Source organism: Pelophylax lessonae (genome assembly GCF_965119305.1).
Source record: "Pelophylax lessonae genome assembly, chromosome: 1".
Lineage (NCBI taxonomy): Eukaryota > Metazoa > Chordata > Amphibia > Anura > Ranidae > Pelophylax > Pelophylax lessonae.
The window spans coordinates 271,505,233-271,529,164 of NC_138768.1; the positions used below are offsets into that span (position 1 = coordinate 271,505,233).

Here is a 23,932-nt window from a genome sequence, read left to right on the forward strand (position 1 = left end):
TCAAAATCCACGGGGGATTACATCAAGAGGCGTAAACTGAAGGTTTTACCATGGCCTTCACAATCTCCTGATCGCAACATAATTAAAAATCTATGGATAGACCTTAAAAGAGCAGTGCGTGACAGACAGCCCAGAAATCTCAAAGAACTGGAAGACTTTTGTAAGGAAGAATGGGCAAAGATACCTTAAACAAGAATTGAAAGACTCTTGGATGGCTACAAAAAGCATTTACAAGCTGTGATACTTGCCAAAGGGGGCAGTAAACTTTTGCAGACACCATTTTTTTTGTTTTCTGTTATTTTGAAAGTGTAAATGATGGAAATAAAATCTAACTTTTGTTGACATATTATAAGAATGTCTAATCGGTAATGTGATGCCTTTTGGAGATTTTCCCATCTTTCCTTGGCTTCTTTATGCACATTAATACAAATTTTTACCTGGGGTGCCCAAACTTTCGATCCCCACTGTATACATATATATGTACACATAAATGCATGTATAGAAATCAATCAATTAAACTAATCACTTCTGAAAATACATGATCAGTCTGCCTGCAAGGCAGCTCATATGGGGCTGAAGGTCTTCGGTATAGAAGTGATGAGAAGGGACCTCAATGATGGAGCCAGATTCCAAAAGCTATGTAGGAGGGAATTCTATTGGATTTTCACCTTGGGATTTTTGGCTGCAGGAGGCCTCAACAAGGACCTTGAGATCCATGGGGTCCTGTAACATTGAGATGTGCCTATGCTCCCCAATAATGACCCTCTATCTTTTTTTCTTCCTTTTCTACATTTGCCTAGTATTAAAATACAGTAGGGGCAGTCTCTCAGACTGCAGATATAAACTAATTGTTAATTCACACAGGTTGTAGCCATTCATTCTCTTCATGAGTTCATCATTGACTACATCCTTCCTTTTGTATGTTCCTTAATATTTATAGCTTATGTAGTAATATTCTCTCTTTTATATAGGTTTTTCATATTGATTATTATCATGATTCTTTTGTGCAATACACATTAAAAAGCCTACTATTCAGCTTTAGCATGTTTTAGCAAGTCTTAGTTAGATCTCTCCTGTGTTGGTTAGACATCATATTTGGACGGTTTGGTCCTACTATTAACAATTTATGAGCTGCCCTGCAGGCAGAGTGATCACGTGTTTTCAGAAGTGACTAGTTTAATTGATTGAATTCTATACATGCATTGATGTGTACACACACACACATATATATATATATATAGTAGCAGAGTGTCCCAGAGAGAGCCAGGAAAAGTCCTGTTCGGGGTTTATACATCACCCAGGCATCTCTCCTATACCTTTAGGGATCTCTGAGCCATGATCCAGTTCGGATCTTCGTCCTCTTCACCAGGCCAATTTAATCTCACCTGAGACAGACAGCAGGGCTCTCTCAGCCTGGGAACACAGACAACGTTTGTCTATGAGAGCGGAAGGTCAGTAAAACTACCTGTGTGTGTCTTTGGAAGCTGACAAGCTGTAGGCTTGCTCAGTCTGTGTTAGGGACTGCATTGTGTGTAGTAAGCGCCGGGACACGGCTAGGCTTTTGTTTATTATTATTACTGCTTGTTTTCTAAAAAGCACTGTACAGCACCTGTATATAGACTTGTATATAACACCAATAAACACTGCACTGTTTGTCACTACCTTACTGGATTTGGTATCTGTGCCTGAAAAACTGCTTATCCCAGGGAGCTTTACACCTGCTACCTGTTCCCCAGCTTACAATGTATATATATATATATATATATATATATATATATATATATATATATATATATATATATATAGTAAGCTGGGGAACAGGTAGCAGGTGCAAAGCTCCCTGGGATGAGCAGTCTTTCAGGCACAGATACCAAATCCAATGAGGTAGTGATAAACAGTGCGGTGTTTATTGGTGCTATATACAAGTTTATAAACAGGTGCTGTACAGTGCTTTAAGGAAAACAAACAGGGATAATAATAATAAACAAAAGCCTAGCCGTGTCCCAGCGCATACTACACACAATGTAGTCCCTAACTAACTAACACAGACTGAGCAAGCCTACACCTTGTCAGCTTCCAAAGACACACACTGACAGTGTTACCAACCTTCTGCTCTCCTAGACAAACGTCTGCGTTCCCAGGCTGAGAGAGCCCTGCTGTCTGTCTCAGGTGGGTTTAAATTGGCCTGGGGAAGAGGAGCAAGATCTGAACTGGATCATGGATCAGAGATCCCTAAAGGTATACGAGAGATGCCTGGGTGATGTATAAACCCCGAACAGGACTTTTCCTGACTCTCTCTGGGACGCTCTGCTACATATATATATATATATATATATATATATATATATATATATACACACACACACATACACACATATTTTTGTTATTCTCTGTATAACAGAAAGAAATTACTCCTAATGTGACATTGTGCTCTCCTCAAAAGGTACACGTGAGCTTTATAGTTATGCACAGTGTTCGAATATGTATTGGTTTTATTATGCGTGTATATGTGTATGTATATATATCTATTTTAATTCATAACTTTTTAATAACTTTCAACTAATTCATCTTTTTGATATATGGGATTCTTTCCCTTTATTTTATTACTATTTAAGTACATGACAATTCAATTTAGCAGATAATGCCCACCCGAACACCATGGAGATGCTGTGTCTCTATATAGGTAGGGGCTAGAGCACGTTCCCTAAGTAAATGCATTTTATGTTAAGGGGAGACAGAATTCAGAATGAGGGGTAGTGGGTTGTCTAGAAGATCTGCCGCTAGCGCATCCTTTGGGTATGATCCGCGGTCCCGATCTTCACATTGATCACACTTGTTTGGGAGCGGTAGCGGTGAATGGCGGAAGTGACGCAGGCGGAATTGACATCATCAACTTGGAACGCATGACGCGTCGGCCCTTTCCGGGATCCGGCGGCATGCGCTCCACCTCCCCCAACGACATACATCTTGTTTACTCTGCATGCAGTATAGCGATTTACATCCTGTATACTTTGCACACAGTACAGCGAATAGCTACATATAGAGTTATGTTGAAAGCCCACCCTAGATGCATCTGCTTCTGTGCCCCCACTTATGCTTACACCTTACCTGTATATACTCTTAATGCACTTTTTAGAGACGCTGCAAAGCAGCCTACAAATGTCATCAATATTTTGTTAATAATCGCATATGCCACAGCTTTTATTTATAATTTTTTTTTACCATTTTGTGATAGCATCTCCTCGGAATAACATGGGTAGGTCATGTTACATATTTTATCTATTTCCCCCTCCTCATACTTTGTTTTTTGCTTTTAACTAAAATTGTTTTTAAAGATCTCTACTTTGTATAGTTAGTGCGAAAGCATGCTCGTATTATGTATTACATATATGTTTTATGGATTTGATAAGCAACATAAGAAATTGTGTATAATATTGATTCATCAAGGTTTTGTTTGACAAAAAAGTGTGAGTGTGGTCAGGGTTAATAACTCTTTTGTGGCCACACCTACAAAGGAGGAGCCCTTTTTGGGATAATAGGAATCACTTCTGTTATAAAAAACGATGGTCCAGGTATGGTCCTTGGGCTCTGAGGAAGAGGTGAAGCCTAGAAACGCGTTAGCCATCATTTCAAAAGACTGTGGACTCTATAATCATGGACTCCGTCATTGGAATCTGATATGTTGGTTTACATCACTCGTTTGTGTGTAGAAACCTTTTAATTTGTTTTAAATAAAAGCCCTACTGAGGATAATGCACTAGGCTGGTGCGACCTTTCCTTGTGTTTTTGTTTACAGATCCGTCTGATCAGCTGCTTCCTGGCCGCCATGTACAAAGAAACAGAACCGGAAGTGACAAACTACTCATTGCTCCCGGTTTCTGAGGTTACAGAGAGAGAAGATTGGGGTTTGTTTCTCGCTCTCTGTTCGGGGCAGCCATCGCTGCATCGCTCCTGGGCTCCGCATTGGGATGGCAGAGCGCGGAAAAGGCTGCGGCAGCCGCGGGAGAGCCCCTTCTGAACCGGAAGTGATTGAGTGGCTAATTAACCACTCAGATCACTTCTGCTCTACAGGGAAATCACCGGCTGAAAAGATACATACCGCAATGATGCCTGTAGATGTAGGCATCATTCCGGTATAACCACTGAAACCAGAGGACGTCCATGGATGATCTCAAGGCTGGAAGTGGTTAATGGCTAATCGTTATATGTGAATTGTTTTTAAATATTTGCATCATTTCAACACAGCTATGACATTACAACACAGGGGCAGAGCTGAAGAAAGGAAAAAAACCCTTACCTCCAACATCGTGCTTCTGCACGGTACCCCCTCACGTTGTTGTCTCCCCCAATCAAGTAGACAAAGTTATTGAGCACTGCAATGCCTTGATTTGACATGCGTGGGGCTTGAGGGGCTGTTAGGGGCCTCCATTCCCCAATAAGAGGGTTCAAATATTTGGCCTGATCACTGAGTACAGTATAAGGGGTGGAGAACATCCCTCCAAAGCCCACTATGCAGTTGAACTCGGAGCGCAGATGTGTGTGGGGCCCCTGTAGCACCGGCTGCATGATTTCATTCTTGTGATATTCCAGAGCACCGGACACTGTCACTTTGAGGGGACACGGCCCCAGCTTGTCATGAAGCCTCTGCAGGACTGGTAGTTCCATCAAGGGGAAGCGTACAGTTTCAAGTAGCTTTGGAGACTCTGTCAGGCTCACCTGATCCGTTTCCACCTGCTCTGAGGTGTAGTGGTAAAGTAAAGCTCCCTCATATACTTCATTTTCTGATCCCACCTGAAATATAGATTTTGCATAAAAATAAGAAGTAGTTTTGGGTCAGTTCTAATTAAAGTACATCTGTAAGAAACCTAGGAGAATCACATCAAGAAAAACGCTGGACAAACATATGTGGTTTTCAAAATCTCTTCAGTTTGGACTGCCCAAGTTTACTTTATTTAAAGTGTTACTAAACCCACAGCAGTAAAATCAGTCTGTATATGCAGTAAAGCATGCTTGTTATACTCACTGTGGAACCTACAGTGCATCCGGAAAGTATTGACAGTGCTTCACTTTTTCCACATTTTGTTTTGTTACAGCCTTATTCCATTATAGATTAAATTCATTATTTATTATAACAATGTGAAAGAAGTTTGTTTGAAATCTCTGCAAATGTATTAAAAATAAAAAAGGGGGAAAAAAAAAATCACATGTATATACAGTAAGTATTCACAGCCTTTGCCATGACATTAAAAATTGAGCTCAGATGAATCCTGTTTTCACTGATCATCCTTGAGATGTTTCTACAACTTGATTGGAGTCAACCTGTGGTAAATTCAGTTGATTGGACATGACTTGGAAAGGCACACGCCTGTCTATAGTAGGTCCCACAGTTAACAGTGCATGTCAGAGCACAAACCAAACTATAAAGTCCAAGGAAATGTCTGTAGACCTCCGAGACAGGATTCTTCCACCAGGACTCTTCCTAGGGCGGGCCACTTGGCCAAACAGAGATCGGGGGAGAAGGGCTTTAGACAGGGAGGTATTAAAGAACCAGATGGTCACTCTGGTTCGCTGTAAGGTTGCCCTTTGTCATATAGGTGGATGCGTCTGAAATGAGTAGGCGCCCTCCTGTCTCAGCGTCGGACACCTGATGGACCCTTACTTCCTTGTGGGTTCTACTCCAAGAAGCTCTCTCCAGCTGAATGCAATTACGAGATTGGTGACAGAGAGTTCTTGGCCATTATCCTGGCTCTCAAAGAGTGGAGACACTTGCTGGAAGGTCCTGTGGTTGCAGTTCTCATTCTCACCGATCATAAGAATCGAAGGTATCTCTCAGAGGCCAAGAGGCTCACACCCAGTCAGGCCAGATGGGTCTTATTCTTGTCTCGTTTTAACCATGTGGTCTCCTATTTGCCCGGCTCCAAGAATAAGGCTGATTCTTTGTCTCGCCAGTATTCTGAGTTGTCGAGGGAGGATACCGGATACCGGTCATACCTTCAGATCATATCCTGGCTGCCATGCACAACAAATTAACCTCTCATCTTGGGGAACAGATCTTGGTTGCTCAACCTGATGCTCCCACTGAGAGACCTGCTGGCAAATGTTTTGTACCTGAGGGGTTGCGCATCAGACTGTTGCGCACCTACTACAATTCGAAGACTGCCAGTCATCCTGGTAAGAACCAGATGTCCTGGGCTATTTCCCTGTCAGTTCTGGTGGCCATTTTTCCGCACTGATGTTGCTGCGTATGTGGCCGCTTGTTCGGTCTGTGCCCAGAACAAATCTCCTTGGCACCTTCCCTTGGGCCTACTGTATCCCATTCCCAATGGAGAGCATCCCTGGTCTCACCTGCCCATGGGTTTTATTGTAGAACTTCCCGCGTCTCGAGGTTACACGGTTATCCTCCTTGTTGTCGACCGGTTCTCCAAAATGTGCCACTGTGTTCCGTTTAAGCGGCTGCCCACTGCTCAGGAGCTTGCCTCGTGATTGCCAGGGAGGCCTTCCGTTTACTAGGGTTGCCTATAGAGATTGTCTCAGACTGTGGGAACCAGTCTATCTCTAGGTTCTGGCGCGCCTTTTGCTCCCAAGTTGGGTATTCAACTCGCCTTCTCCTAGGCCTACCATCCGCAGTCCAACGGTGCCACTGAGCGTTCAAACCAAGCTCTGGATCAATTTCTCCGCCGCTATATCTCTGACCATCAGGACAATTGGGTTGATCTGCTACCCTGGGAGGAGTTTGCCAGGAACTCTGCCATCAACGTTTTCCGGAATGTCTCCATTCATGGCCAATTATAGGTTCCAACCCGCTGTGTTGCCTGAATTATTGCCACAGGACATCCCGGCTCTGGAGGGTCATCTTCGTGCCCCCCGTTCCACTTGGGTGCAGATTCAAGAGTTTTATGAGTCTCTGCACAGCGTCAGAAGCTCCAGGCAGACCAGAGACGTTTATCTGCTCCTTCGTATCAGGTCAGGGAGAGGGTGCGGCTGTCGATCCATAATCTCAACCTCAGGGTGCCCACTCCAAAACTGGCACCCCTTTTTGTTGGTCCTTTTTGCATCCTCCGTAAGTCGAACCCGGTGGCCTATGCCCTTGGTCTTCCCCCTGGCATGCTTATCTCTAATGTCTTTCACGTGTCACTTTTGAAACCGCTATACTGCTTCACTTCCTCGCCCTCGTCCCATTCCTGTGGGCAATTATGAGGTTAGCAGCATGTTGGATTCTCGTGTTTTCCAAGGTCAGGTTCAATACCTGGTGCACTGGAAGGGTTATGGTCCTGGAGGAGCACCCCTGGGTTTGCTCCGCTGATGTTCTTGCTCGCGCCCTTCTCTGTGCTTTCCATGCTCGCTTTCCTCAGAAACCGTTTTTTGCCCCGCAGAGGAGGGGCTGTTGAGGGGAGGGTACTGTCAAGGTCCTATCTTGCACTCCTGTGGGCAGCCATCTTTGACATGTGCAGACTGCTGCCTCTTATAGACTCTGATTGCATCATCACTTGCTTGCTTCCTGGGCGTCGCACAATGATGATGCTGCACACCTGACTATATCTATCACCTGAAGGGTTGCAGTCCTTGCCCTTGTGCTCAAAGATGCATCTCTGCTAGCAGTCTTCTGTTCTCTGTGTTCCTCCGTGTATGACCTAGCTTGGCTGACTCCTCCTGGCTCCCAACCCGGCATCGGCAGACTACCCACTTCTGGACTCGACCCTGGCGTGGATGACTACCAGCTTCTGGACTTTACCCAGGCTTGTTCCTGCTCCCACTTCCTCTCTCTTGCTGTGCGTTTATTGTGGTTTGCTCCAATAAACTGCTTTATTTTACCTGCGTCCCTGTGGGGTCTGGTTTCCTGCCACTCTGACAGGAGGTCCACGAGCCCGGAAACCAACAGACGTCACCTCACCCTAGATACGGATGAGGGTGCACCTTAATGCTGAAGGGGCCTTGGCCGCGGGTCTACAGAGTCCTGCTCTCGGCTTGCCAGGGCTTGACCAGGGCCGCTTGGAACTTTCCAAGGAGGGCTTGAAAGGTTTTGAACCCATGTCAGTGGACCCTGAGGGCCGAAAAAAGGGCCATGTCTGTGAAGAGGCTCTTTTTCCCTTCCCAGACTGTGGAAGAAAAATGCTCTTCCCTCCCATGAGACTCTTAATGATGTCATCCAGGTTAGCCCCAAACAGGCGAGCGCCTTGAAAAGGGACAAATTAGTCAGAAGGCAGGGTGAATCTGCTCACCCCCCCAGATCATGGCGCAAATTTTTAGCCCATTCAGTTAGTGTTTGCGACACCAGAGCAATGGCCAGGTCCAGTCGTGGCACCAAACCAGCAATAGTAAACATACTGCGGGCCAGAGACTCCGCCTTTCTGTCAGTTGGATCTTTAAAGTCTGGGGAATCCTCTACTAGAATAATGGTTGCCTTGTTCAACCTAGAGATGGGGGGGCACCACTGGTGCGACAGTCCACTTCTGTGCCCAGAGACTCCGCCTTTCTGTCAGTTGGATCTTTAAAGTCTGGGGAATCCTCTACTAGAATCATGGTTGCCTTGTTCAACCTAGAGACGGGGGGGGGGGGCACCACTGGTGCGACAGTCCACTTCTTCAGCAGTGACTCTTCAAAGTGGTACCTCTTTGGGAGCATGGGGGAGCTCATGGGGGAGCATGGCTACAAGCCCCGCAGGGTAGGCCACGATTCAGTATCTGATGAGACAGATGAGACAGGGGGAGGCGCTTTCTGCTAGCCTGCAGCCCAAAGGCCACCTCCACCTGGGAAACAAAGAACTCCAGGGCCGCCATCAGTGCATCAATAGAGGGCTGGGACCCGCTGCCTCCAGGAGGGGGTCAGGTGGGAAAACATGCTCCTGAAACTCCATGAGTTAAAAGGGGAATCCACCAGCAAACTAGGGGACTCACCCACCGAAGGCACTGCACCCGTGGCACCCGAAAACAGAGCTTCCCGCAACCTGCAGCAGAGAGACGGAGAGACCCCACCAGAACTCACCACCCCACCGGAGTGCTTGCTTGCACCAGAGATAGCCAAGCATCTACATGCAGCATCCAGGGGAAAAGGAAACCCAGGGGTCAACACCAGGAGAAGAGGAGGAGTCCCGACAGCCATAATTACCAACCCAGAGGCTCCACTGTCATGGCCGTGGCTCCTGTGCACGCTGGACCAACTAAACATGGCTACTGGGAGAGCCACAGGCCCCAAAGTAATGGCAACGACTACGGCAAAATGGCCACCACACGCTGTGCCTACAAGGCTCCGAGGGACCCAGAAGAGACACCTGGAGCGCAGGCCACAATCTACAGTGGGAAGGGGACCCAGGCAGCAGAATCACAAATACTCTCAGCGGCCACCCCATCCCGAAAGAACATCCCGCCGGCGGCATTCCCCCCCCCCCCCCGGTACAGTGTTACACAGCAGTTCACATCCACCTACTGACCCACCAGGCTACCACAGGGTGTACAAAGGTAGCCAAAAGGAATCACACAAAATAGAAGGGGAGACCTGGGAGGAAGTAGGAGGACCCGTAGGTCCGACTGTCCTGAGGGGTGCCTGCGTCCACCCCAAACCGCATCCAGGGGGAACATCTTACACACGATACCACGGAACCAGGAGGGCACCACTCCAAACAGAACCTCCTCACCATCGAAATAAAGGGGGCTGTCAGCCAGAAAAAATTGCCAAAACCAAAAGATCTCGGGGGGGAGCTAGGTCCTAACTCCTGACTGGGCAGAAAAAAACTGAAGGCCTATAGCAGAGAGGGGCATGTATACCAGCTAGGACTGCCCATATGAGTAGCCAAGTCCTTTTTCTGCTTAGTGTTCTACTTCTGTAGGGGGCGATATAACCCTATGGTTTTGAATATGGAGCGCTTTGTCCATTGAAGAAAGAAAGAAATACACTTTAATGAATTTTAGAAAAAAAAAAATGTAAAGTTAGCCTAATTTTCTTGTATAATGTGAAAGATGATGTTACGCCAAGTAAATAGATACCTAACATGTCATGCATTGAAACAGCGCACACTCATGCAATGGTGACAAACTGCGGTACTTAAAGGAGATGCTTAAAAACTTTTTTTAACAGATTACCTGTTTAGTGTTACAGAGGAAGTCTTGTGCTAGAATTATTATCACTCTCGCTCTAATGATCGCTGTGATACCTCACATGTGTGGTTGAACACCGTTACACATCTGGGCGCGACTTAGGCATGTGTTTGCTTCTGCGCACGAGAACGGAGAAACGAGGCACTTTCATTTTTTTTCTTATTTAAAATTGTATTATTTATTTTTACACTGTTCCTTGAATTTTTTTATTTTATCATTTTTTTGCCGTCAGAAGAAATGTAAGCATCCTTGTGACAGCAACAGGCACGTGACAGGTACTCTTTATGAAGGGATCTGGGGTCTATAAGACCACAAACCCCAACTATGCCCTTAAAAGCATTTAAAATGACTTGATTGGCGTTTTTGAATACTTTCAATTGTTGAAAACTGGCGCTGTTGGTTCCCAAGTATCTCGCCCCCTTACTATGTGATCAGCTGTCAGCCAATGACAACTCATCATGTAAAGTAACCAGCAGCCGGAGAACAGCTGTTTTTTCCTCCTCACACTGCCAATCAGTGCCCCATCATAAAATGTTACCTAAATGTGCCTATCATTGCACATCAGTGCCACCCATTAGTGCCCATCAGTGCCGCCTATTAGTGCCCTTCAGCACCACCTACCAGTGCCCTTCAGTGCCACCTTATCAGTGCCCATCTGTGTCGCCTATCAGTGCCCAACAGTGCAGCCTATCAGTGCCCAACAGTGCCAATCAGTGCCGCCTCAACCCGCGCACATCAATGAAGGAGAAAAATTACCTGTTTGCAATAGTTTATAACAAAATATAAAAACTGTTTTGTTTTTCTTTAAACATTTTTGGTCTTTTGTTTGTTCAGCAAAAAATAAAAACCCCGGTAGTGATTAAATACCACCAAAAGAAAGCTATTTGTTTGAAAAAAATGATAAAAATTTCATTTGGGTACAGTGTTGCGTGATCGCGCAATTGTCATTCAAAGTGCGACAGTGCTGAAAGCTGAAAATTGGCTGGGCAGGAGGGGGGTTTAAGTGCCCGGTAGGCAAGTGGTTAAAAGAGAGCTGATTATTGACTCTAAAAAACGGTACCGGGGTAATGCCTGCAGGTGCTCACTCTGTTACAACCACTTGAAGCCAAATGACATACAGGTACGTGATATGGCGGCAAGTGATTAAAGTGGAATTTAGTCCGAAAATTAGCTCCTGATAGATTATTTCAGGCTGGCCCCTTTTGCAGGTATAGCTATGTAAACATTAAAAATAAGTGTCTATACTGTTTAAAATCCAGCTGTTCTGCACATGCTCAGTTGCTCTCTAGTTTTGGCCAGCGTCTAAAATCAGAGCTTTTAGAGGCCGATCAGCTGACTGCTTTAAAGTGATTGCAAAGTCTCCTTTTTTTCCCTATAAAAATAACAAACATGCTATACTTACCTTCTGTGTGCAGTGGATTTGCACAAAGCAGCCCGGATTCTCCTCTTCTCTGGTCCCTCTTCTGTGATCAGAGCCCCTCCCTCCTGCCGATTGCCCCCACAGCAAGCAGCTTGCTATGGGGGCATCTGAGCCGAGTCACAGCTCCCTGCTGTGAATTCAGACACGGAGTCACAACCTGGCCCTGCCCCCCCCTGGACTGGCTAGCTGACTGTTTGACAGTAGCGGCAGCCAATGGCGCCGCTGCTGTGCCACAGCCATTCAGGAGGGAGAATCTCGGATGGCTGAGACAGTTGCGGAAATCTCTGGACAGAGAGGGACATCAGGTAAGTGTTGGGGGGGCTAAGGGGGCTGCTGCACACAGAAGGCTTTTAATCTTAATGCATAGAATGAAAACCTTCTGACTTTACAACCCCTTTAGGATGTACTGTTTCTGAAGGGGGAAGCAACAGGAATGCCACAAACTCACAGATTAGGGAGGGAGAAAAGAAGCAGAAGAGGCGACATGATAAACCTTGCTGCCAGGGTGAAATAAAAGTAAAGTAAACTTACAAGAATGGAGTCTTATCTTATCTCCCCGATATTCTCTCCCGTCTCCCTTAGGCTCGGTTCACATATATATGAATCATATGTGTTTTTAAAGCAGAGTTCCACCCATTTTAATAAGTTTAGATGTACGTAATCCCCTTTAAAAATACTTTTACCAATGGAAACTATTTTTTATTTTTTTGCAAGGAAATACCTTTTTTTCTTCTTTATTCATCCGCACTTCTGGGTCCGGCCGCCTATAGGCGATTACGTCACTGGGCGATTCGCAAGGGCTGCTGGGATGTATCGCCTAGTGACGAAATCTCGCATTACACCGGCACCAGCTGTACTCGGATGTATTGCATTGAGTCCGTGCTCCCCCCGCCTCCTCTCAGTGAGCTCTACAGGATATATTGCTTTGAGTCCGCGCTCCTTACCGCTTCCTCTCAGTGAAAGCATTAAATCCCGTAGAGCTCACCGAGAGGAGGCGGGGCGGAGCGCGGACTCAAAGCAATACATCTGAGTACAGCTGGTGTCGGGGTTATAATGCGAGATTTAGTCACTAGGCGATTCACAAGGGCTGCTTGGATACATCCCAGCAGCTCTTGCAAATCGCCGAGTGACGTAATCGCCTATAGGCGGCCGGACCCGGAAGTGCGGATGAATAAAGAAGAAAAAAGGTATTTCCTTGCAAAAAAAAATAGTTTACATTGGTAAAAGTATTTTTAAAGGGGATTATATACATCTAAACTTGTTAAAATGGGTGGAACTCCACTTTAACAAAATTCTGATTCGCATAACATGTGAATCGGAGCGGTTTTAAATAGAGTCGGTTCATACATGTCCGGGGCGGCAGCAGTCCGTTTCTGAAAAAGGGTCCTGTAAGATTTTGGGTCAGATTTAGGTGCGAATTTAAAGAAAAATTTGCACCTAAATCGCACCGGTGTACAAAACCACTCAGGACTGCAAACTGTAGCTGGACATGTGTGAACCTAGCCTTAAGCCTGCTACACACTATCAGTTTTTTTTTCGTTCAACCCAGCAGGCTGAATGAGAAAAAAAAAAAAAAAACTGAAGAGCTCGGGAGGAGATCCTGTACTAAAATTAGTTAGTACAACAATCTCAAACAAAAACCAAAGAAAATTCCAAGCTCCACTAACCCAACCAGCCCGCAAGCAACCAAATTATCCTGTCTAACAGTATGCCTTCAAAACAGGGGTTTAGTTTGCATATATTTGAAAATACATGCATAAGCTGCAGAGCCACCTAACGGCCAGGGCTGGCCTTAGGTGTTCAGGCGCCCTGTGCGAGCTAATCCTGTGGCGCTTATTTAAGTCTGGGGAGCCAGTTTGGGGTGATTGGTGGAAGCAGCACATAGGGTGCTTTTTTGGCGCACACCTTTGATTGAAGATTTGTCACCATAAATATTTGCACATTTTCTTGCACCTTTTTTGCACTTCATTGGTCTTTTCTTGGAACTTTTTTATGCTCACTAATAACTTAGCCCCCCTTACATTAGAGCCCCCCCCCTTACATCAGAGACCCACCCACGGAGCCCCCCTTACATCAGACCCCCCATAGAACACCCTCCTTACACCAGAGACCCCCACAGAGCCCCCCCCATTACATCAGAGACCCCCAACAGAGCCCTCCCTTACATCAGAAACCCCCCACACAGAGCCTCCTTACATTTGTTTTATATACTGAGGCAGGAGAGAGGGTGAGCTTACTTACCCCAGGATGGAGGCTCAGGCTGTCTGCAGCTTTTCTTCTCTGTGTTTAAACTTCCCGCCCACAGCGGGAGGTAAGAGGTTAACCCTGTCCAGGCCGCGGTCGCCGCTTACCTCCCGCTGTGCGGCCTGATCATCAACTGCGAGCTGTGATGGCCGCACGGCGCCCCTGTTACCCATGGCGCCCTGTGTGGCCACACAGCTCGCACACCCCAAAAGCCGGACCTGCTATCGGCACTCCAGTATTATTTGCAGTCCTAACTTTTGAGAGCCTCTATAACAGAAGCACATGCATTAAAATGGATACAAAAGCGTTTACAAGCTGTGATACTTACCAAAGGGGGCAGTACAAGATATTAACTCTGCAGGGTGCCCAAACTTTTGCAGATGCCATTTTTTTGTTTTCTGTTATTTTGAAAGTGTAAATGATGGAAATAAAATCTAACTTTTGTTGACATATTATAAGAATCTAATCTGTATTTTGATGCCTTTTGGAGATTTTTCTATCTTTCCTTGGCTTCTTTATGCACATTAATACAAATTTTTACCTGGGGTGCTCAAACTTTCGATCCCCACTGTGTATATATATAAAAACTGAGCCTGCCTGCGCTGCCCTGCCGCAGTAAATGTACTGTGGAGGGGTGGCAAGTAGTTAAAGTGAACTATAGGCTAAATAGGCAGCTAAAAAAAAAACAAAAAAACAGCTTACTACACAGATAAAATACATTAACCTCTTCGCCCCCGCCACACGCAAATATGCGGCATCTTGGCGGGTAACCTTGACTCCGAGTGGCCGCATATTTTTGTGCATTAGTGCAAATACAGCTGTGCCAAGAGAGCACTCCTGCCACAGTTACTGACAGCTAACGGAAAGCTCCAATCATTGCTTATGATCGGCAGCTTTCCAATCATGTGACTGCCATAACAGCCGATTACGGCGGTCATATGATCATCAATCTCGCCCCGCCATCAACCTCTAAAGAGCCGGGAGGCTCCAAGGGCTTAATGGGAGATGTTTTACATGCCAAAATAATTGTATTTTTGTCCATTCAGTCCTGAGATTAAAAAATTACCCCTCAAACAGTACTGCCAAGTGGATAACACCACCTAAAGTCGAATCGAATACTGGCGATTGACTTTCCTGTAGAAGTGATTAGAGATCGACCGATTATCGGCAAAGCCGATATTTCGAGGGCCGATATGGACTTTCCCCGATATATCGGAATCGGCTTTTGATTTACCAATATTGACGATATTTTCGTGACATCATTTCATATGTTGCGCGCACACGTTCTGCCTTCTAACACCGCCTCCACGCCTGCGCAGCCTGTACGTGACGCCATTTCACTGGTTAAGACCGCCTCCCACAGCCTCGTGTTACAGCCAGCTGCAGTCCAGTCCGGTCACGCTGCCAGCAATCCATCCACCCACAGGCCCCGGCCTCAGCCTTCCACTAAAACAGGGTGCCAGCCCAGCGAGCAAGCAATCAGCCACCCGCCACCATGACCAGTGTTCCAGCAAGCCAGCAGCTACCCGCCACAACAGGCCAGGGTGAGTGAGTCACACCAAGCCAGCCACCCACATAACAGGGTGACTCCAAGCCAGCCACCCACCACAGTGTTCCTGCAAGCCAGCCACCCACCACAGTGTTCCTGCAAGCCAGCCACCCACCACAGTGTTCCTGCAAGCCAGCCACCCACCACAGTGTTCCTGCAAGCCAGCCACCCACCACAGTGTTCCTGCAAGCCAGCCACCCACCACAGTGTTTCTGCAAGCCAGCCACCCACCACAGTGTTTCTGCAAGCCAGCCGCCCACCACAGTGTTCCTGCAAGCCAGACAACCACCCACCCACCCACCACAGTGTTCCTGCAAGCCAGCCACCCACCCACCACAGTGTTCCTGCAAGCCAGCCACCCACCCACCACAGTGTTCCTGCAAGCCAGCCACCCCACCACAGTGTTCCTGCAAGCCAGCCACCCCACCACAGTGTTCCTGCAAGCCAGCCACCCATAAGAGGGTGACACCAAACCAGCCAGCCACCACAGTGTTTCTGCAAGCCAGCCACCCATAACAGGGTGACACCAAGCAAGCCAACCAGGCACCACAGAGACTGTTCCTGCAAGCCAGCCAGCCACCTCAGTGTTCCTGCAAGCCAGCCAGCCACCACAGTGTTCCTAGAAAGGAGAGAGCGGCGCCAGCTTAGTATAGTACAAGTTTATTTAACACTGTTAAAATTGGTGACTCACTGTCCGAGGTTGGGTGAGACCGGTACACAAAGACTGTTAGGGTCATCCATCTTCCTCTTCCAGGATAGTGGTCATAGGAGAAGGTGGTGAGGTTCCAGAGGTATAGCCGAGCCGCTGTGGGGCTGCTAGTTGTCACTGGCTGCGGCGGAGCATGCACAACAGGGCTTCGGCTGCCGACTTCTGATCCCTGATGACATCACTTCCTGGCAGGAGAAAAATAGGGGTTGCACGCGTTCAGAGCATCCGTGCTCCTTCGTCAGGTGATCGCCTGACGAAGGAGCACGGATGCTCTGAACGCGTGCAACCCCTATTTTTCTCCTGCCAGGAAGTGATGTCATCAGGGATCAGAAGTCGGCAGCCGGAGCCCTGTTGTGCATGCTCCGCCGCGGCCAGTGACAACTAGCAGCCCCACAGCGGCTCGGCTATACCTCTGGAACCTCACCACCTTCTCCTATGACCACTATCCTGGAAGAGGAAGATGGATGACCCTAACAGTCTTTGTGTACCGGTCTCACCCAACCTCGGACAGTGAGTCACCAATTTTAACAGTGTTAAATAAACTTGTACTATACTAAGCTGGCGCCGCTCTCTCCTTTCTTGCATCTCTCAGGGCTTCTCCACTCTTCAGCCGGCTGCCGCGGACTATAGCTTCCCTACAGTACCAAACTTTGTTCCCCCCCACGCAGCCCCATAACCCCCCCCCCATCCACCCATCCACCCACATTCCTTGTACCACCTTGGGATATTAGAAGAGCGCCATGACACCCCCCACTTTCACCACAGTGTTCCTGCAAGCCAGCCAGCCACCACAGTGTTCCTGCAAGGCAGCCAGCCACCACAGTGTTCCTGCAAGGCAGCCAGCCACCACAGTGTCCCTGCAAGGCAGCCAGCCACCACAGTGTTCCTGCAAGGCAGCCACCCACCACAGTGTTCCTGCAAGCCAGCCACCCATAAGAGGGTGACACCAATCCAAGCCACCCACCACAGTGTCCCTGCAAGCCAGCCACCCATAAGAGGGTGACAGCAATCCAGCCAGCCATCACAGTGTTCCTGCAAGCCAGCCACCCATAACAGGGTGACACCAAGCAAGCCAACCAGGCACCCACAGAGACTGTTCCTGAAAGCCAGCCACCCACCACAGTGTTCCTGCAAGCCAGCCACCCATAAGAGGGTGACACCAATTCAGCCACCCACCACAGTGTTCCTGCAAGTCAGCCACCCATAAGACGGTGAAACCAATCCAGCCAGTCACCACAGTGTTCCTGCAAGCCAGCCAGCCATCCATAAGAGGGTGACACCAATCCAGCCACCCACCACAGAGTTCCTGCAAGCCAGCCACCCATAACAGGGTGACACCAAGCCATTCAACCAGCCACCACAGACTGTTCCTGAAAGCCAACCACCAATAATAAGGTGACACCAGTCACCAAGCCAGCCACCCACCCATCCACAACAGGGTGACACCAGCAAGCCAGCCAACCAGCCACCACACCACAGACTGTTCTTGAAAGCCAGCCACCAATAACAAGGTGACACCAGTCACCAAGCCACCCATAACAGGGTGACACCAAGCCAGCCACCACAGTGTTCCTGCAAGCCAGCCACCCATAACAGGGTGACACCAAGCCAGCCAGCCAGTGCCACCACAGTGTTCCTGCAAGCCAGCAACCCAGAACTGGGTGAAACCAAGCCAGCCAGCCAGTGCAACCACAGTGTTCCTGTAAGCCAGCCACCCAGAACAGGGTGACACCAAGCCAGCCACTCTGCCAGGCATTAGCCACCACCAACCTACAACAGGGTGCCAGTATCAGCAGCAACTTCAGTTTCAGCAAGCCATTTCTTTAATCTATTTTGTGTCTTTAAAGTTTAAATGGAGATGGATGAGGAGAGAAAAAGTAAAAGTGTGGACTGGGACTATTTCTTGTCTCAACTATCTCCAGGAAAAGCAGCAGTGTGCAACACATGTACAAGCAACATAAGCATAGGATCAGTAACTGCAAAAAAACAAAAATACCTCAAATCTTTGGGCCCATCTAAATGGAGTTCATCATATTGAATTGCATCATACAGCACAGAAAAAACAAAATGAATATCAATGTGATTTTGAAATACCTCCTCCACTATCCCAGGCAAAAAAAAAAAACAGATGTCATTGTCTAGATTCAGATGGAAGATCCCAACTGCTGGACAGAGTAATCACAGAGATGATTGTCACTGATAACCAGCCATTTACAATGGTGTCTGACTCAGGATTTAAGCGGTTGATGTCCATGCTTGAGCCAAGCTACACACTGAAGAGTGAGAAGTATTATCAAACCAAAATGCGGGCAAAGCTACACCAAAAGGTAGTTGACAAAGTAAAGGCTATGCTGCAACCAGAGAATGGTGGTACCTCGCTCTCATTCACAATGGACTGCTGGTCACAAACAGAGTCCGAGTCACTACTCATTCTTACATGCCACTTCATTGACAGCGGATGGACAAAAAGGCAATTGGTGTTGAATACAAAAGTGATGCAAGGATCCCACACAGCTGAGTACAGTAGAGAAATGTTTCTAGACATGCTTGAAGAATGGGGAATCAACAAAGACCGAGTGATGCTTGCGCAACTTAGAGACAGTGGAGCCAACATGCCTAAAGGAGTGAGGCTTGCTAAATACGTCAGACCTCTGTGTCATCATGGCACACAACAGCCTCCAACATTGAAATGATGGTCTGTCAAGCCAAAGAGCTTTGCTTGATATATGTTTTGAGAAGCGTGAAGAGATTAAACAGGTTGTGCTTGCAAGTCTTTGAATCCTCGATACAAGAACCATGCTTTCTCTTCTGAGGATGTATTGGCTAAGGCGAAACAATGGCTGACAGAAGATATGGAGGTGCAGGAGGTTCCAGCCCAAAAGAAAAGTCTAGAACACTACTTTTATGAAGAGTAGCATGCTGAAAAAAAACAGACAAATGTCCAAAAATACGTCAACGAACAGAAGAGAATCTGCTTCGTTGTCATCGAATTGAACAAAACATTTTCTGTGTTTTATTGGGGCCTCATACGGAGGATTCAATTTCTTCTGAATCTGCAACGATGAGACTGGATGATGAACTTCATCTCTATTTGAAATAAGCCGTAATAGTCATCCTCTTCAGTGGTGGAGAGAAAATGAGGCACGCTACAAAAGACTTGCTTCTCATGCTAGAAGATTCCTCTCTCTCTCTGCTCCTCTGTCCTCCACTCCTGAGCATGTTTACGAAGTTCCAGCATTGTTTGAACAAAACAGAAGACGTTTAACAGGTGACCATGGACATGCTGAAATGTTCCGCTTTCTGCATTATAATATTGTTCTACTTAACTGGGAGTATTGAAAAGAGTAGTGTCCACTCCACTCCACTCCAATCCACTGTCTAGCTGTTGCCTACCTTTTTTTCTAGCAGTTTTGCACTGGCTGCTGTAGTTGCAGTGAATGCCCTACTGCTAGGAGTCCAATCCAATCCACTGTCTAGCTGTTGCCTAGCTTTTTTCTAGCAGTTTTGCACTGACTGCTGTAGTTGCAGTGAGTGCCCTACTGCAGAGGTAGTCCACTGACTCCAATCCAATCCACTGTCTAGCTGTTGCCTAGCCTTTTTCTAGCAGTTTTGCACTGACTGCTGTAGTTGCAGTGAGTGCCCTACTGCTAAGAGTCCAATCCAATCCACTGTCTAGCTGTTGCCGAGCTTTTTTTCTAGCAGTCTTGCACCGACTGCACTGCATTAGTTGCAGTCAGTGCCTTACTGCAGAGGGTAGTCCTCCACTGACTCCAGTCCAGTCCAATCCACTGTGACATTGTGTAGCTGTTGCCTTGCTCTTTTTCTAGCAGTCTTGCACTGACTGCACTGCATTAGTTGCAGTCAGTGCCTTATTGCAGAGGGTAGTCCTCCACTGACTCTAGTCCAGTCCAGTCCAGTCCAGTCCAATCCTCTGTGACATTGTGTAGCTGTTGCCTTGCTCTTTTTCTAGCAGTTTTGCACTGACTGCACTCCATTAGTTGCATTTAGTGCCTTACTGCAGAGGTAGTCCTCTTCCACTGACTCCAGTGCATCCAATCCACTGCGTATTTTGTGTAGCTGTTGTTGCCTAGCTTTTCTTCTAGCTGTTTCACTGACTGCACTGCAGTAACAATCTTTTATCATAAAAGTGCTGCAGTAGTGGACTCACACACTGCAATAGGTTACTGCAGTTCAGTCAGTTTTATGCATCAATGCACAATCAGGATGTGAAATGCAAAGCAAATGTCCCTGGAATTGAAGTTTTCATATCAGTTTTTATGCAGTTAAGGTGTGAAGAACGAGCACTTAATGTTAAAAATGTTAATAAATAAAGATTAACATGTTTATTAAGAGATTTCTGTCGATTTTTGTGTTTTTTTGGGTAATTTTTACATGTGTGAAAATATCGGCCAATACGGATATGCGATCGGCAAAATATCAGTATCGGTATCGGAAACGAAAAAACGATATCGGTCGATAACTAGAAGTGATCCAAGCAGCTCAATCTGATCCTCAATCACTTCTACACGGCGCAGAAAGTGTCCTCCACTGTTCAAGGGCTCTCTGCTGTGATCTGTCTTTTCGCCTGAACTCAAGAGGAAAATGGGCGTGCACAATTTTAAACCACAGCATGTTAGGTATCCATTTACTGAGCATATCATCATCTTTTATATTTTACCAAAAATGGGTATTATATTGTGTTTGTGTGCACTACAATTCATTAAAGTATATTTTTCCTGAAAATGTGTTTTAAAAATGGCTCTGTAGATATCATGCAACATAAAAAAATTGCAAGAACCACCATTTTATTTTCCAGGGCCCCCGCTTTAAAAATATATCATGATAGGGGCTTCTAAGTAATTTTCTAGCAACAAAATGCAGATTTTAACATATATAAGAGAAATGTCAGAATTGGCCCCTCCCGGGCAAGTGGTTAAACTTGTCTAATCAGTGTGCGTCACTTTCGCATCCAAAACATGTATTAAACATTTTACAATTCATATATTTTGCCAATAAGACATCATTCTCTTAACCACTTGCCGACTGCCTAACGCAGATCTACTTCGGCAGTCAGCCCCTCACAGGCAAAGCGACATAGGTCTACGTCGCTAGCTTGTGAGGGTCTAGGGAGCGGGCGCGCTCCCGCGAGGTCACGCACCCCCCCGCGCGTGTGACCGGCGGACCCGATGTCCGCCGGTCACTCTGCGATCGTTGGGGGAGAGGGAGAAAGTCAGGCGGCTTGTGTAAACAAGCTGCCTGTCATTCTCCCCGGTGTATGGAGGATGATCATACGGTTCTACTATGTAGAACCGTTGATCACTGTTCATACATCTGAAGCCACAGCCAATCACAGTAGAAAGCACGCCCCTAGGGACACACATAGCCCCTCCCTTTCAAAAAAAGTTAACCCCTTCACTGCTAGTGTATTTTTACAGTAACAGTGCATATGTATAGCACTGATTACTGTAGAAATGTCACTGGTAACCCCAAAAGTGTCAAAAATGTCAGTCAAGGGTCCGATCTGTCCGCCGCAATGTCGCAAAAAAAAGAAATCGCGGATCGCCGCCATTCCGCGTTAAAAAAAAAAAAACAACAAAAATGACAAAAATCTTTCCCTTTGTTAGTAAACGCGATAACTTTTGCGCAAACCAATCAAAATACGCTTTTTGCGATTTTTTTTACCAAACATAGGTAGCATAAAACAAATTGGCCGAAAATGTTAAAAAAAATTTTGATTTTTACATTTTTTTGGGGGGAATTTCATCTAAAAAAATGTGAAAAATATTGCTATTTTTGCAAAATTTACGCTCTTTTTTTGTTTATAGCGCATGATCAAAAAAATCGCACAGGTGATCAAATACCACCAAAAGAAAGCTCTGTTTGTGGGAAAAAAAGGACGCCAAAATAGTTTAGATACAGCGTCGCACGACCGCGCAATTGTCCGTTAAAGTCACGCAGTGCCGAATCGCAAAATACCCCCTGGTCAGGAAGGGGGTAAAATCTTCCGGGGCTTAAGTGGTTAAAAGGTGTGATTACTGAAGCCAACTACACAACCAGTGATCTTACCTCCAACCTGTTGCTGTTGAGTAGAGAGTACACTTTTTCCAGAGGAAGCTGCCTGTATATTTGTGTACGTGAGAATGTAATAAAATTTTTCAAAACAAATGCATCCAGCTCTTCACTAAGTTGATTCAGGTGAAATAGCTCTGCCAGCTTGTATACCTCCACCACATTTTCCTCATCCACCCAGGAAATGAGAAAATCACAGCAGTAATCAATTACTTCAGAGATCTGAAATAAAAATGCAATATTTTATATACCGTATGTGTATATATGCATATACATACATACATACATACATACACACACACACACACACCTCAAAAAAATTAAAGGAACACATTTAAATCAGAGTATAGCGTCAAGTCAAAACAGGAATGGCTTTACAGGTGGAGGCCACTGATCTTTTTTTCCTTCTCATCTTTTCTGATAGTTTTTCACTAGTTTTGCGTTTGGCTAGGGTCAGTGTCACCAATAGTAGTGTGAGGCGATACCTGTCCCCTACATAGGTTGCACAGTCCAACTCTTCCAGGATGGCTCATCAATATGTGCCATTGCCAGAAGGTTTGCGGTGTCTTCCAGCAGTCTCAAGAGCATGAAGGAGATTCCAGGAGACAGGCAGTTACTCTAGGAGAGCTGCACAGGACCGTAGAAGGTCCTTACTCACCAGCAGTACCAGTATCTGCTTCTTTGTGCAAGGAGGAACAGGATAAGCACTGCCAGAGCCCTACAAAGTGACTTCCATCAGGCCACTGGTGTGAATGTCTCTGACCAATGAATCAGAAACAGACTTCATGAAGAGGGTGGGTCAGTGATGGTCTGGGGAGGCATATCCATGGATTGGCGCACAGACCTCTACAGGCTAGATGATGGCACCCTGACTGCCATTCAGTATCAGGATGAAATCCTTGGACCCATTGTCAGACCCTATGCTGGTGCAGTGGGTCCAGGGTTCCTCCTGGTGCACGACAATGCCCGGCCTCATGTGGCGAGAGTATGCAGCCAGTTCCTGGAGGATAAAGGAATTGATACCATTGAATGGCCCCACGCTCGCCTGACCTACATCCAATAGAACACCTCTGGGACATTAGGTTTCGGACCATCCAACGCTGCCGGTCTGCACCTCAGTCTGTTCATGAGCTCAGTGATGCCCTGGTCCAGAACTGGGAGGAAATATTCCAGGACACCATCCGTCGTCTCATTAGGAGCGTGCTCCAATGTTGCCAGGCACGCATACAAGCACGTGCGAGTCATACAAATTACTATTTTGAGTTGCTGCAAGGAAATTTCTGAAAAATGGACTAGCCTGCAGCATAATTTTTTCACTTTGATTTTTGGGGTGTCTTTGAATTCAGCCCTCTGTAGATTGATAATTTTCATCTCTATCAAACAATGTGGCATCCTTTCGTTCCTAACACATTACCCAGTCTTCTCAGCATAGCTATCCTGCAAGATATTTTCCCCATTGAGATCTGATGTGTTTTAAATTTCTTTCAGCAATGTATATATATATATATATATATATATATAATATATATACACACACACACACATATACATACATACATACATACATACACACATACATACATACATACACACAGACACGCACAATGTACACTCTTGTTTTTGTTATATTTCTTCAGACTATATTTAAAGTAGAAATAAAAGTACATTTTTTTTTCTTCTAAGATTTGGATAAATGTTCGTTTGGCCCAACTCTTGCAATTCAGCAATCTCATGTAACTTGACTGCCCTACTCTAGGATGGAAGTCTCTGGGAAAATTATGGTGCAAAAATTGGGTTTCAGATATCAACTCTGCTGGTTGAGCTGCAGGTAAACAAGGGAAACATGCTTT

At 46.2% G+C, this 23,932-nt stretch overlaps 1 protein-coding gene across 3 annotated transcripts in view; it reads right to left on the bottom strand.

The window, feature by feature from the left end:
* Nucleotides 1-23,932, bottom strand: part of KLHL22 (kelch like family member 22) — a 97,945-nt gene that overhangs the window by 46,837 nt on the left and 27,176 nt on the right. For all 3 annotated transcript variants that reach the window (XM_082243419.1, XM_082243420.1, XM_082243421.1), the window contains 2 exons: nt 22,080-22,304; nt 4,298-4,791 (listed from right to left, as the gene is read on the bottom strand). In XM_082243419.1, coding sequence (XP_082099545.1) covers nt 4,298-4,791; nt 22,080-22,304 — 719 coding nt within the window. The remainder of the gene's footprint in view (nt 1-4,297; nt 4,792-22,079; nt 22,305-23,932) is intronic.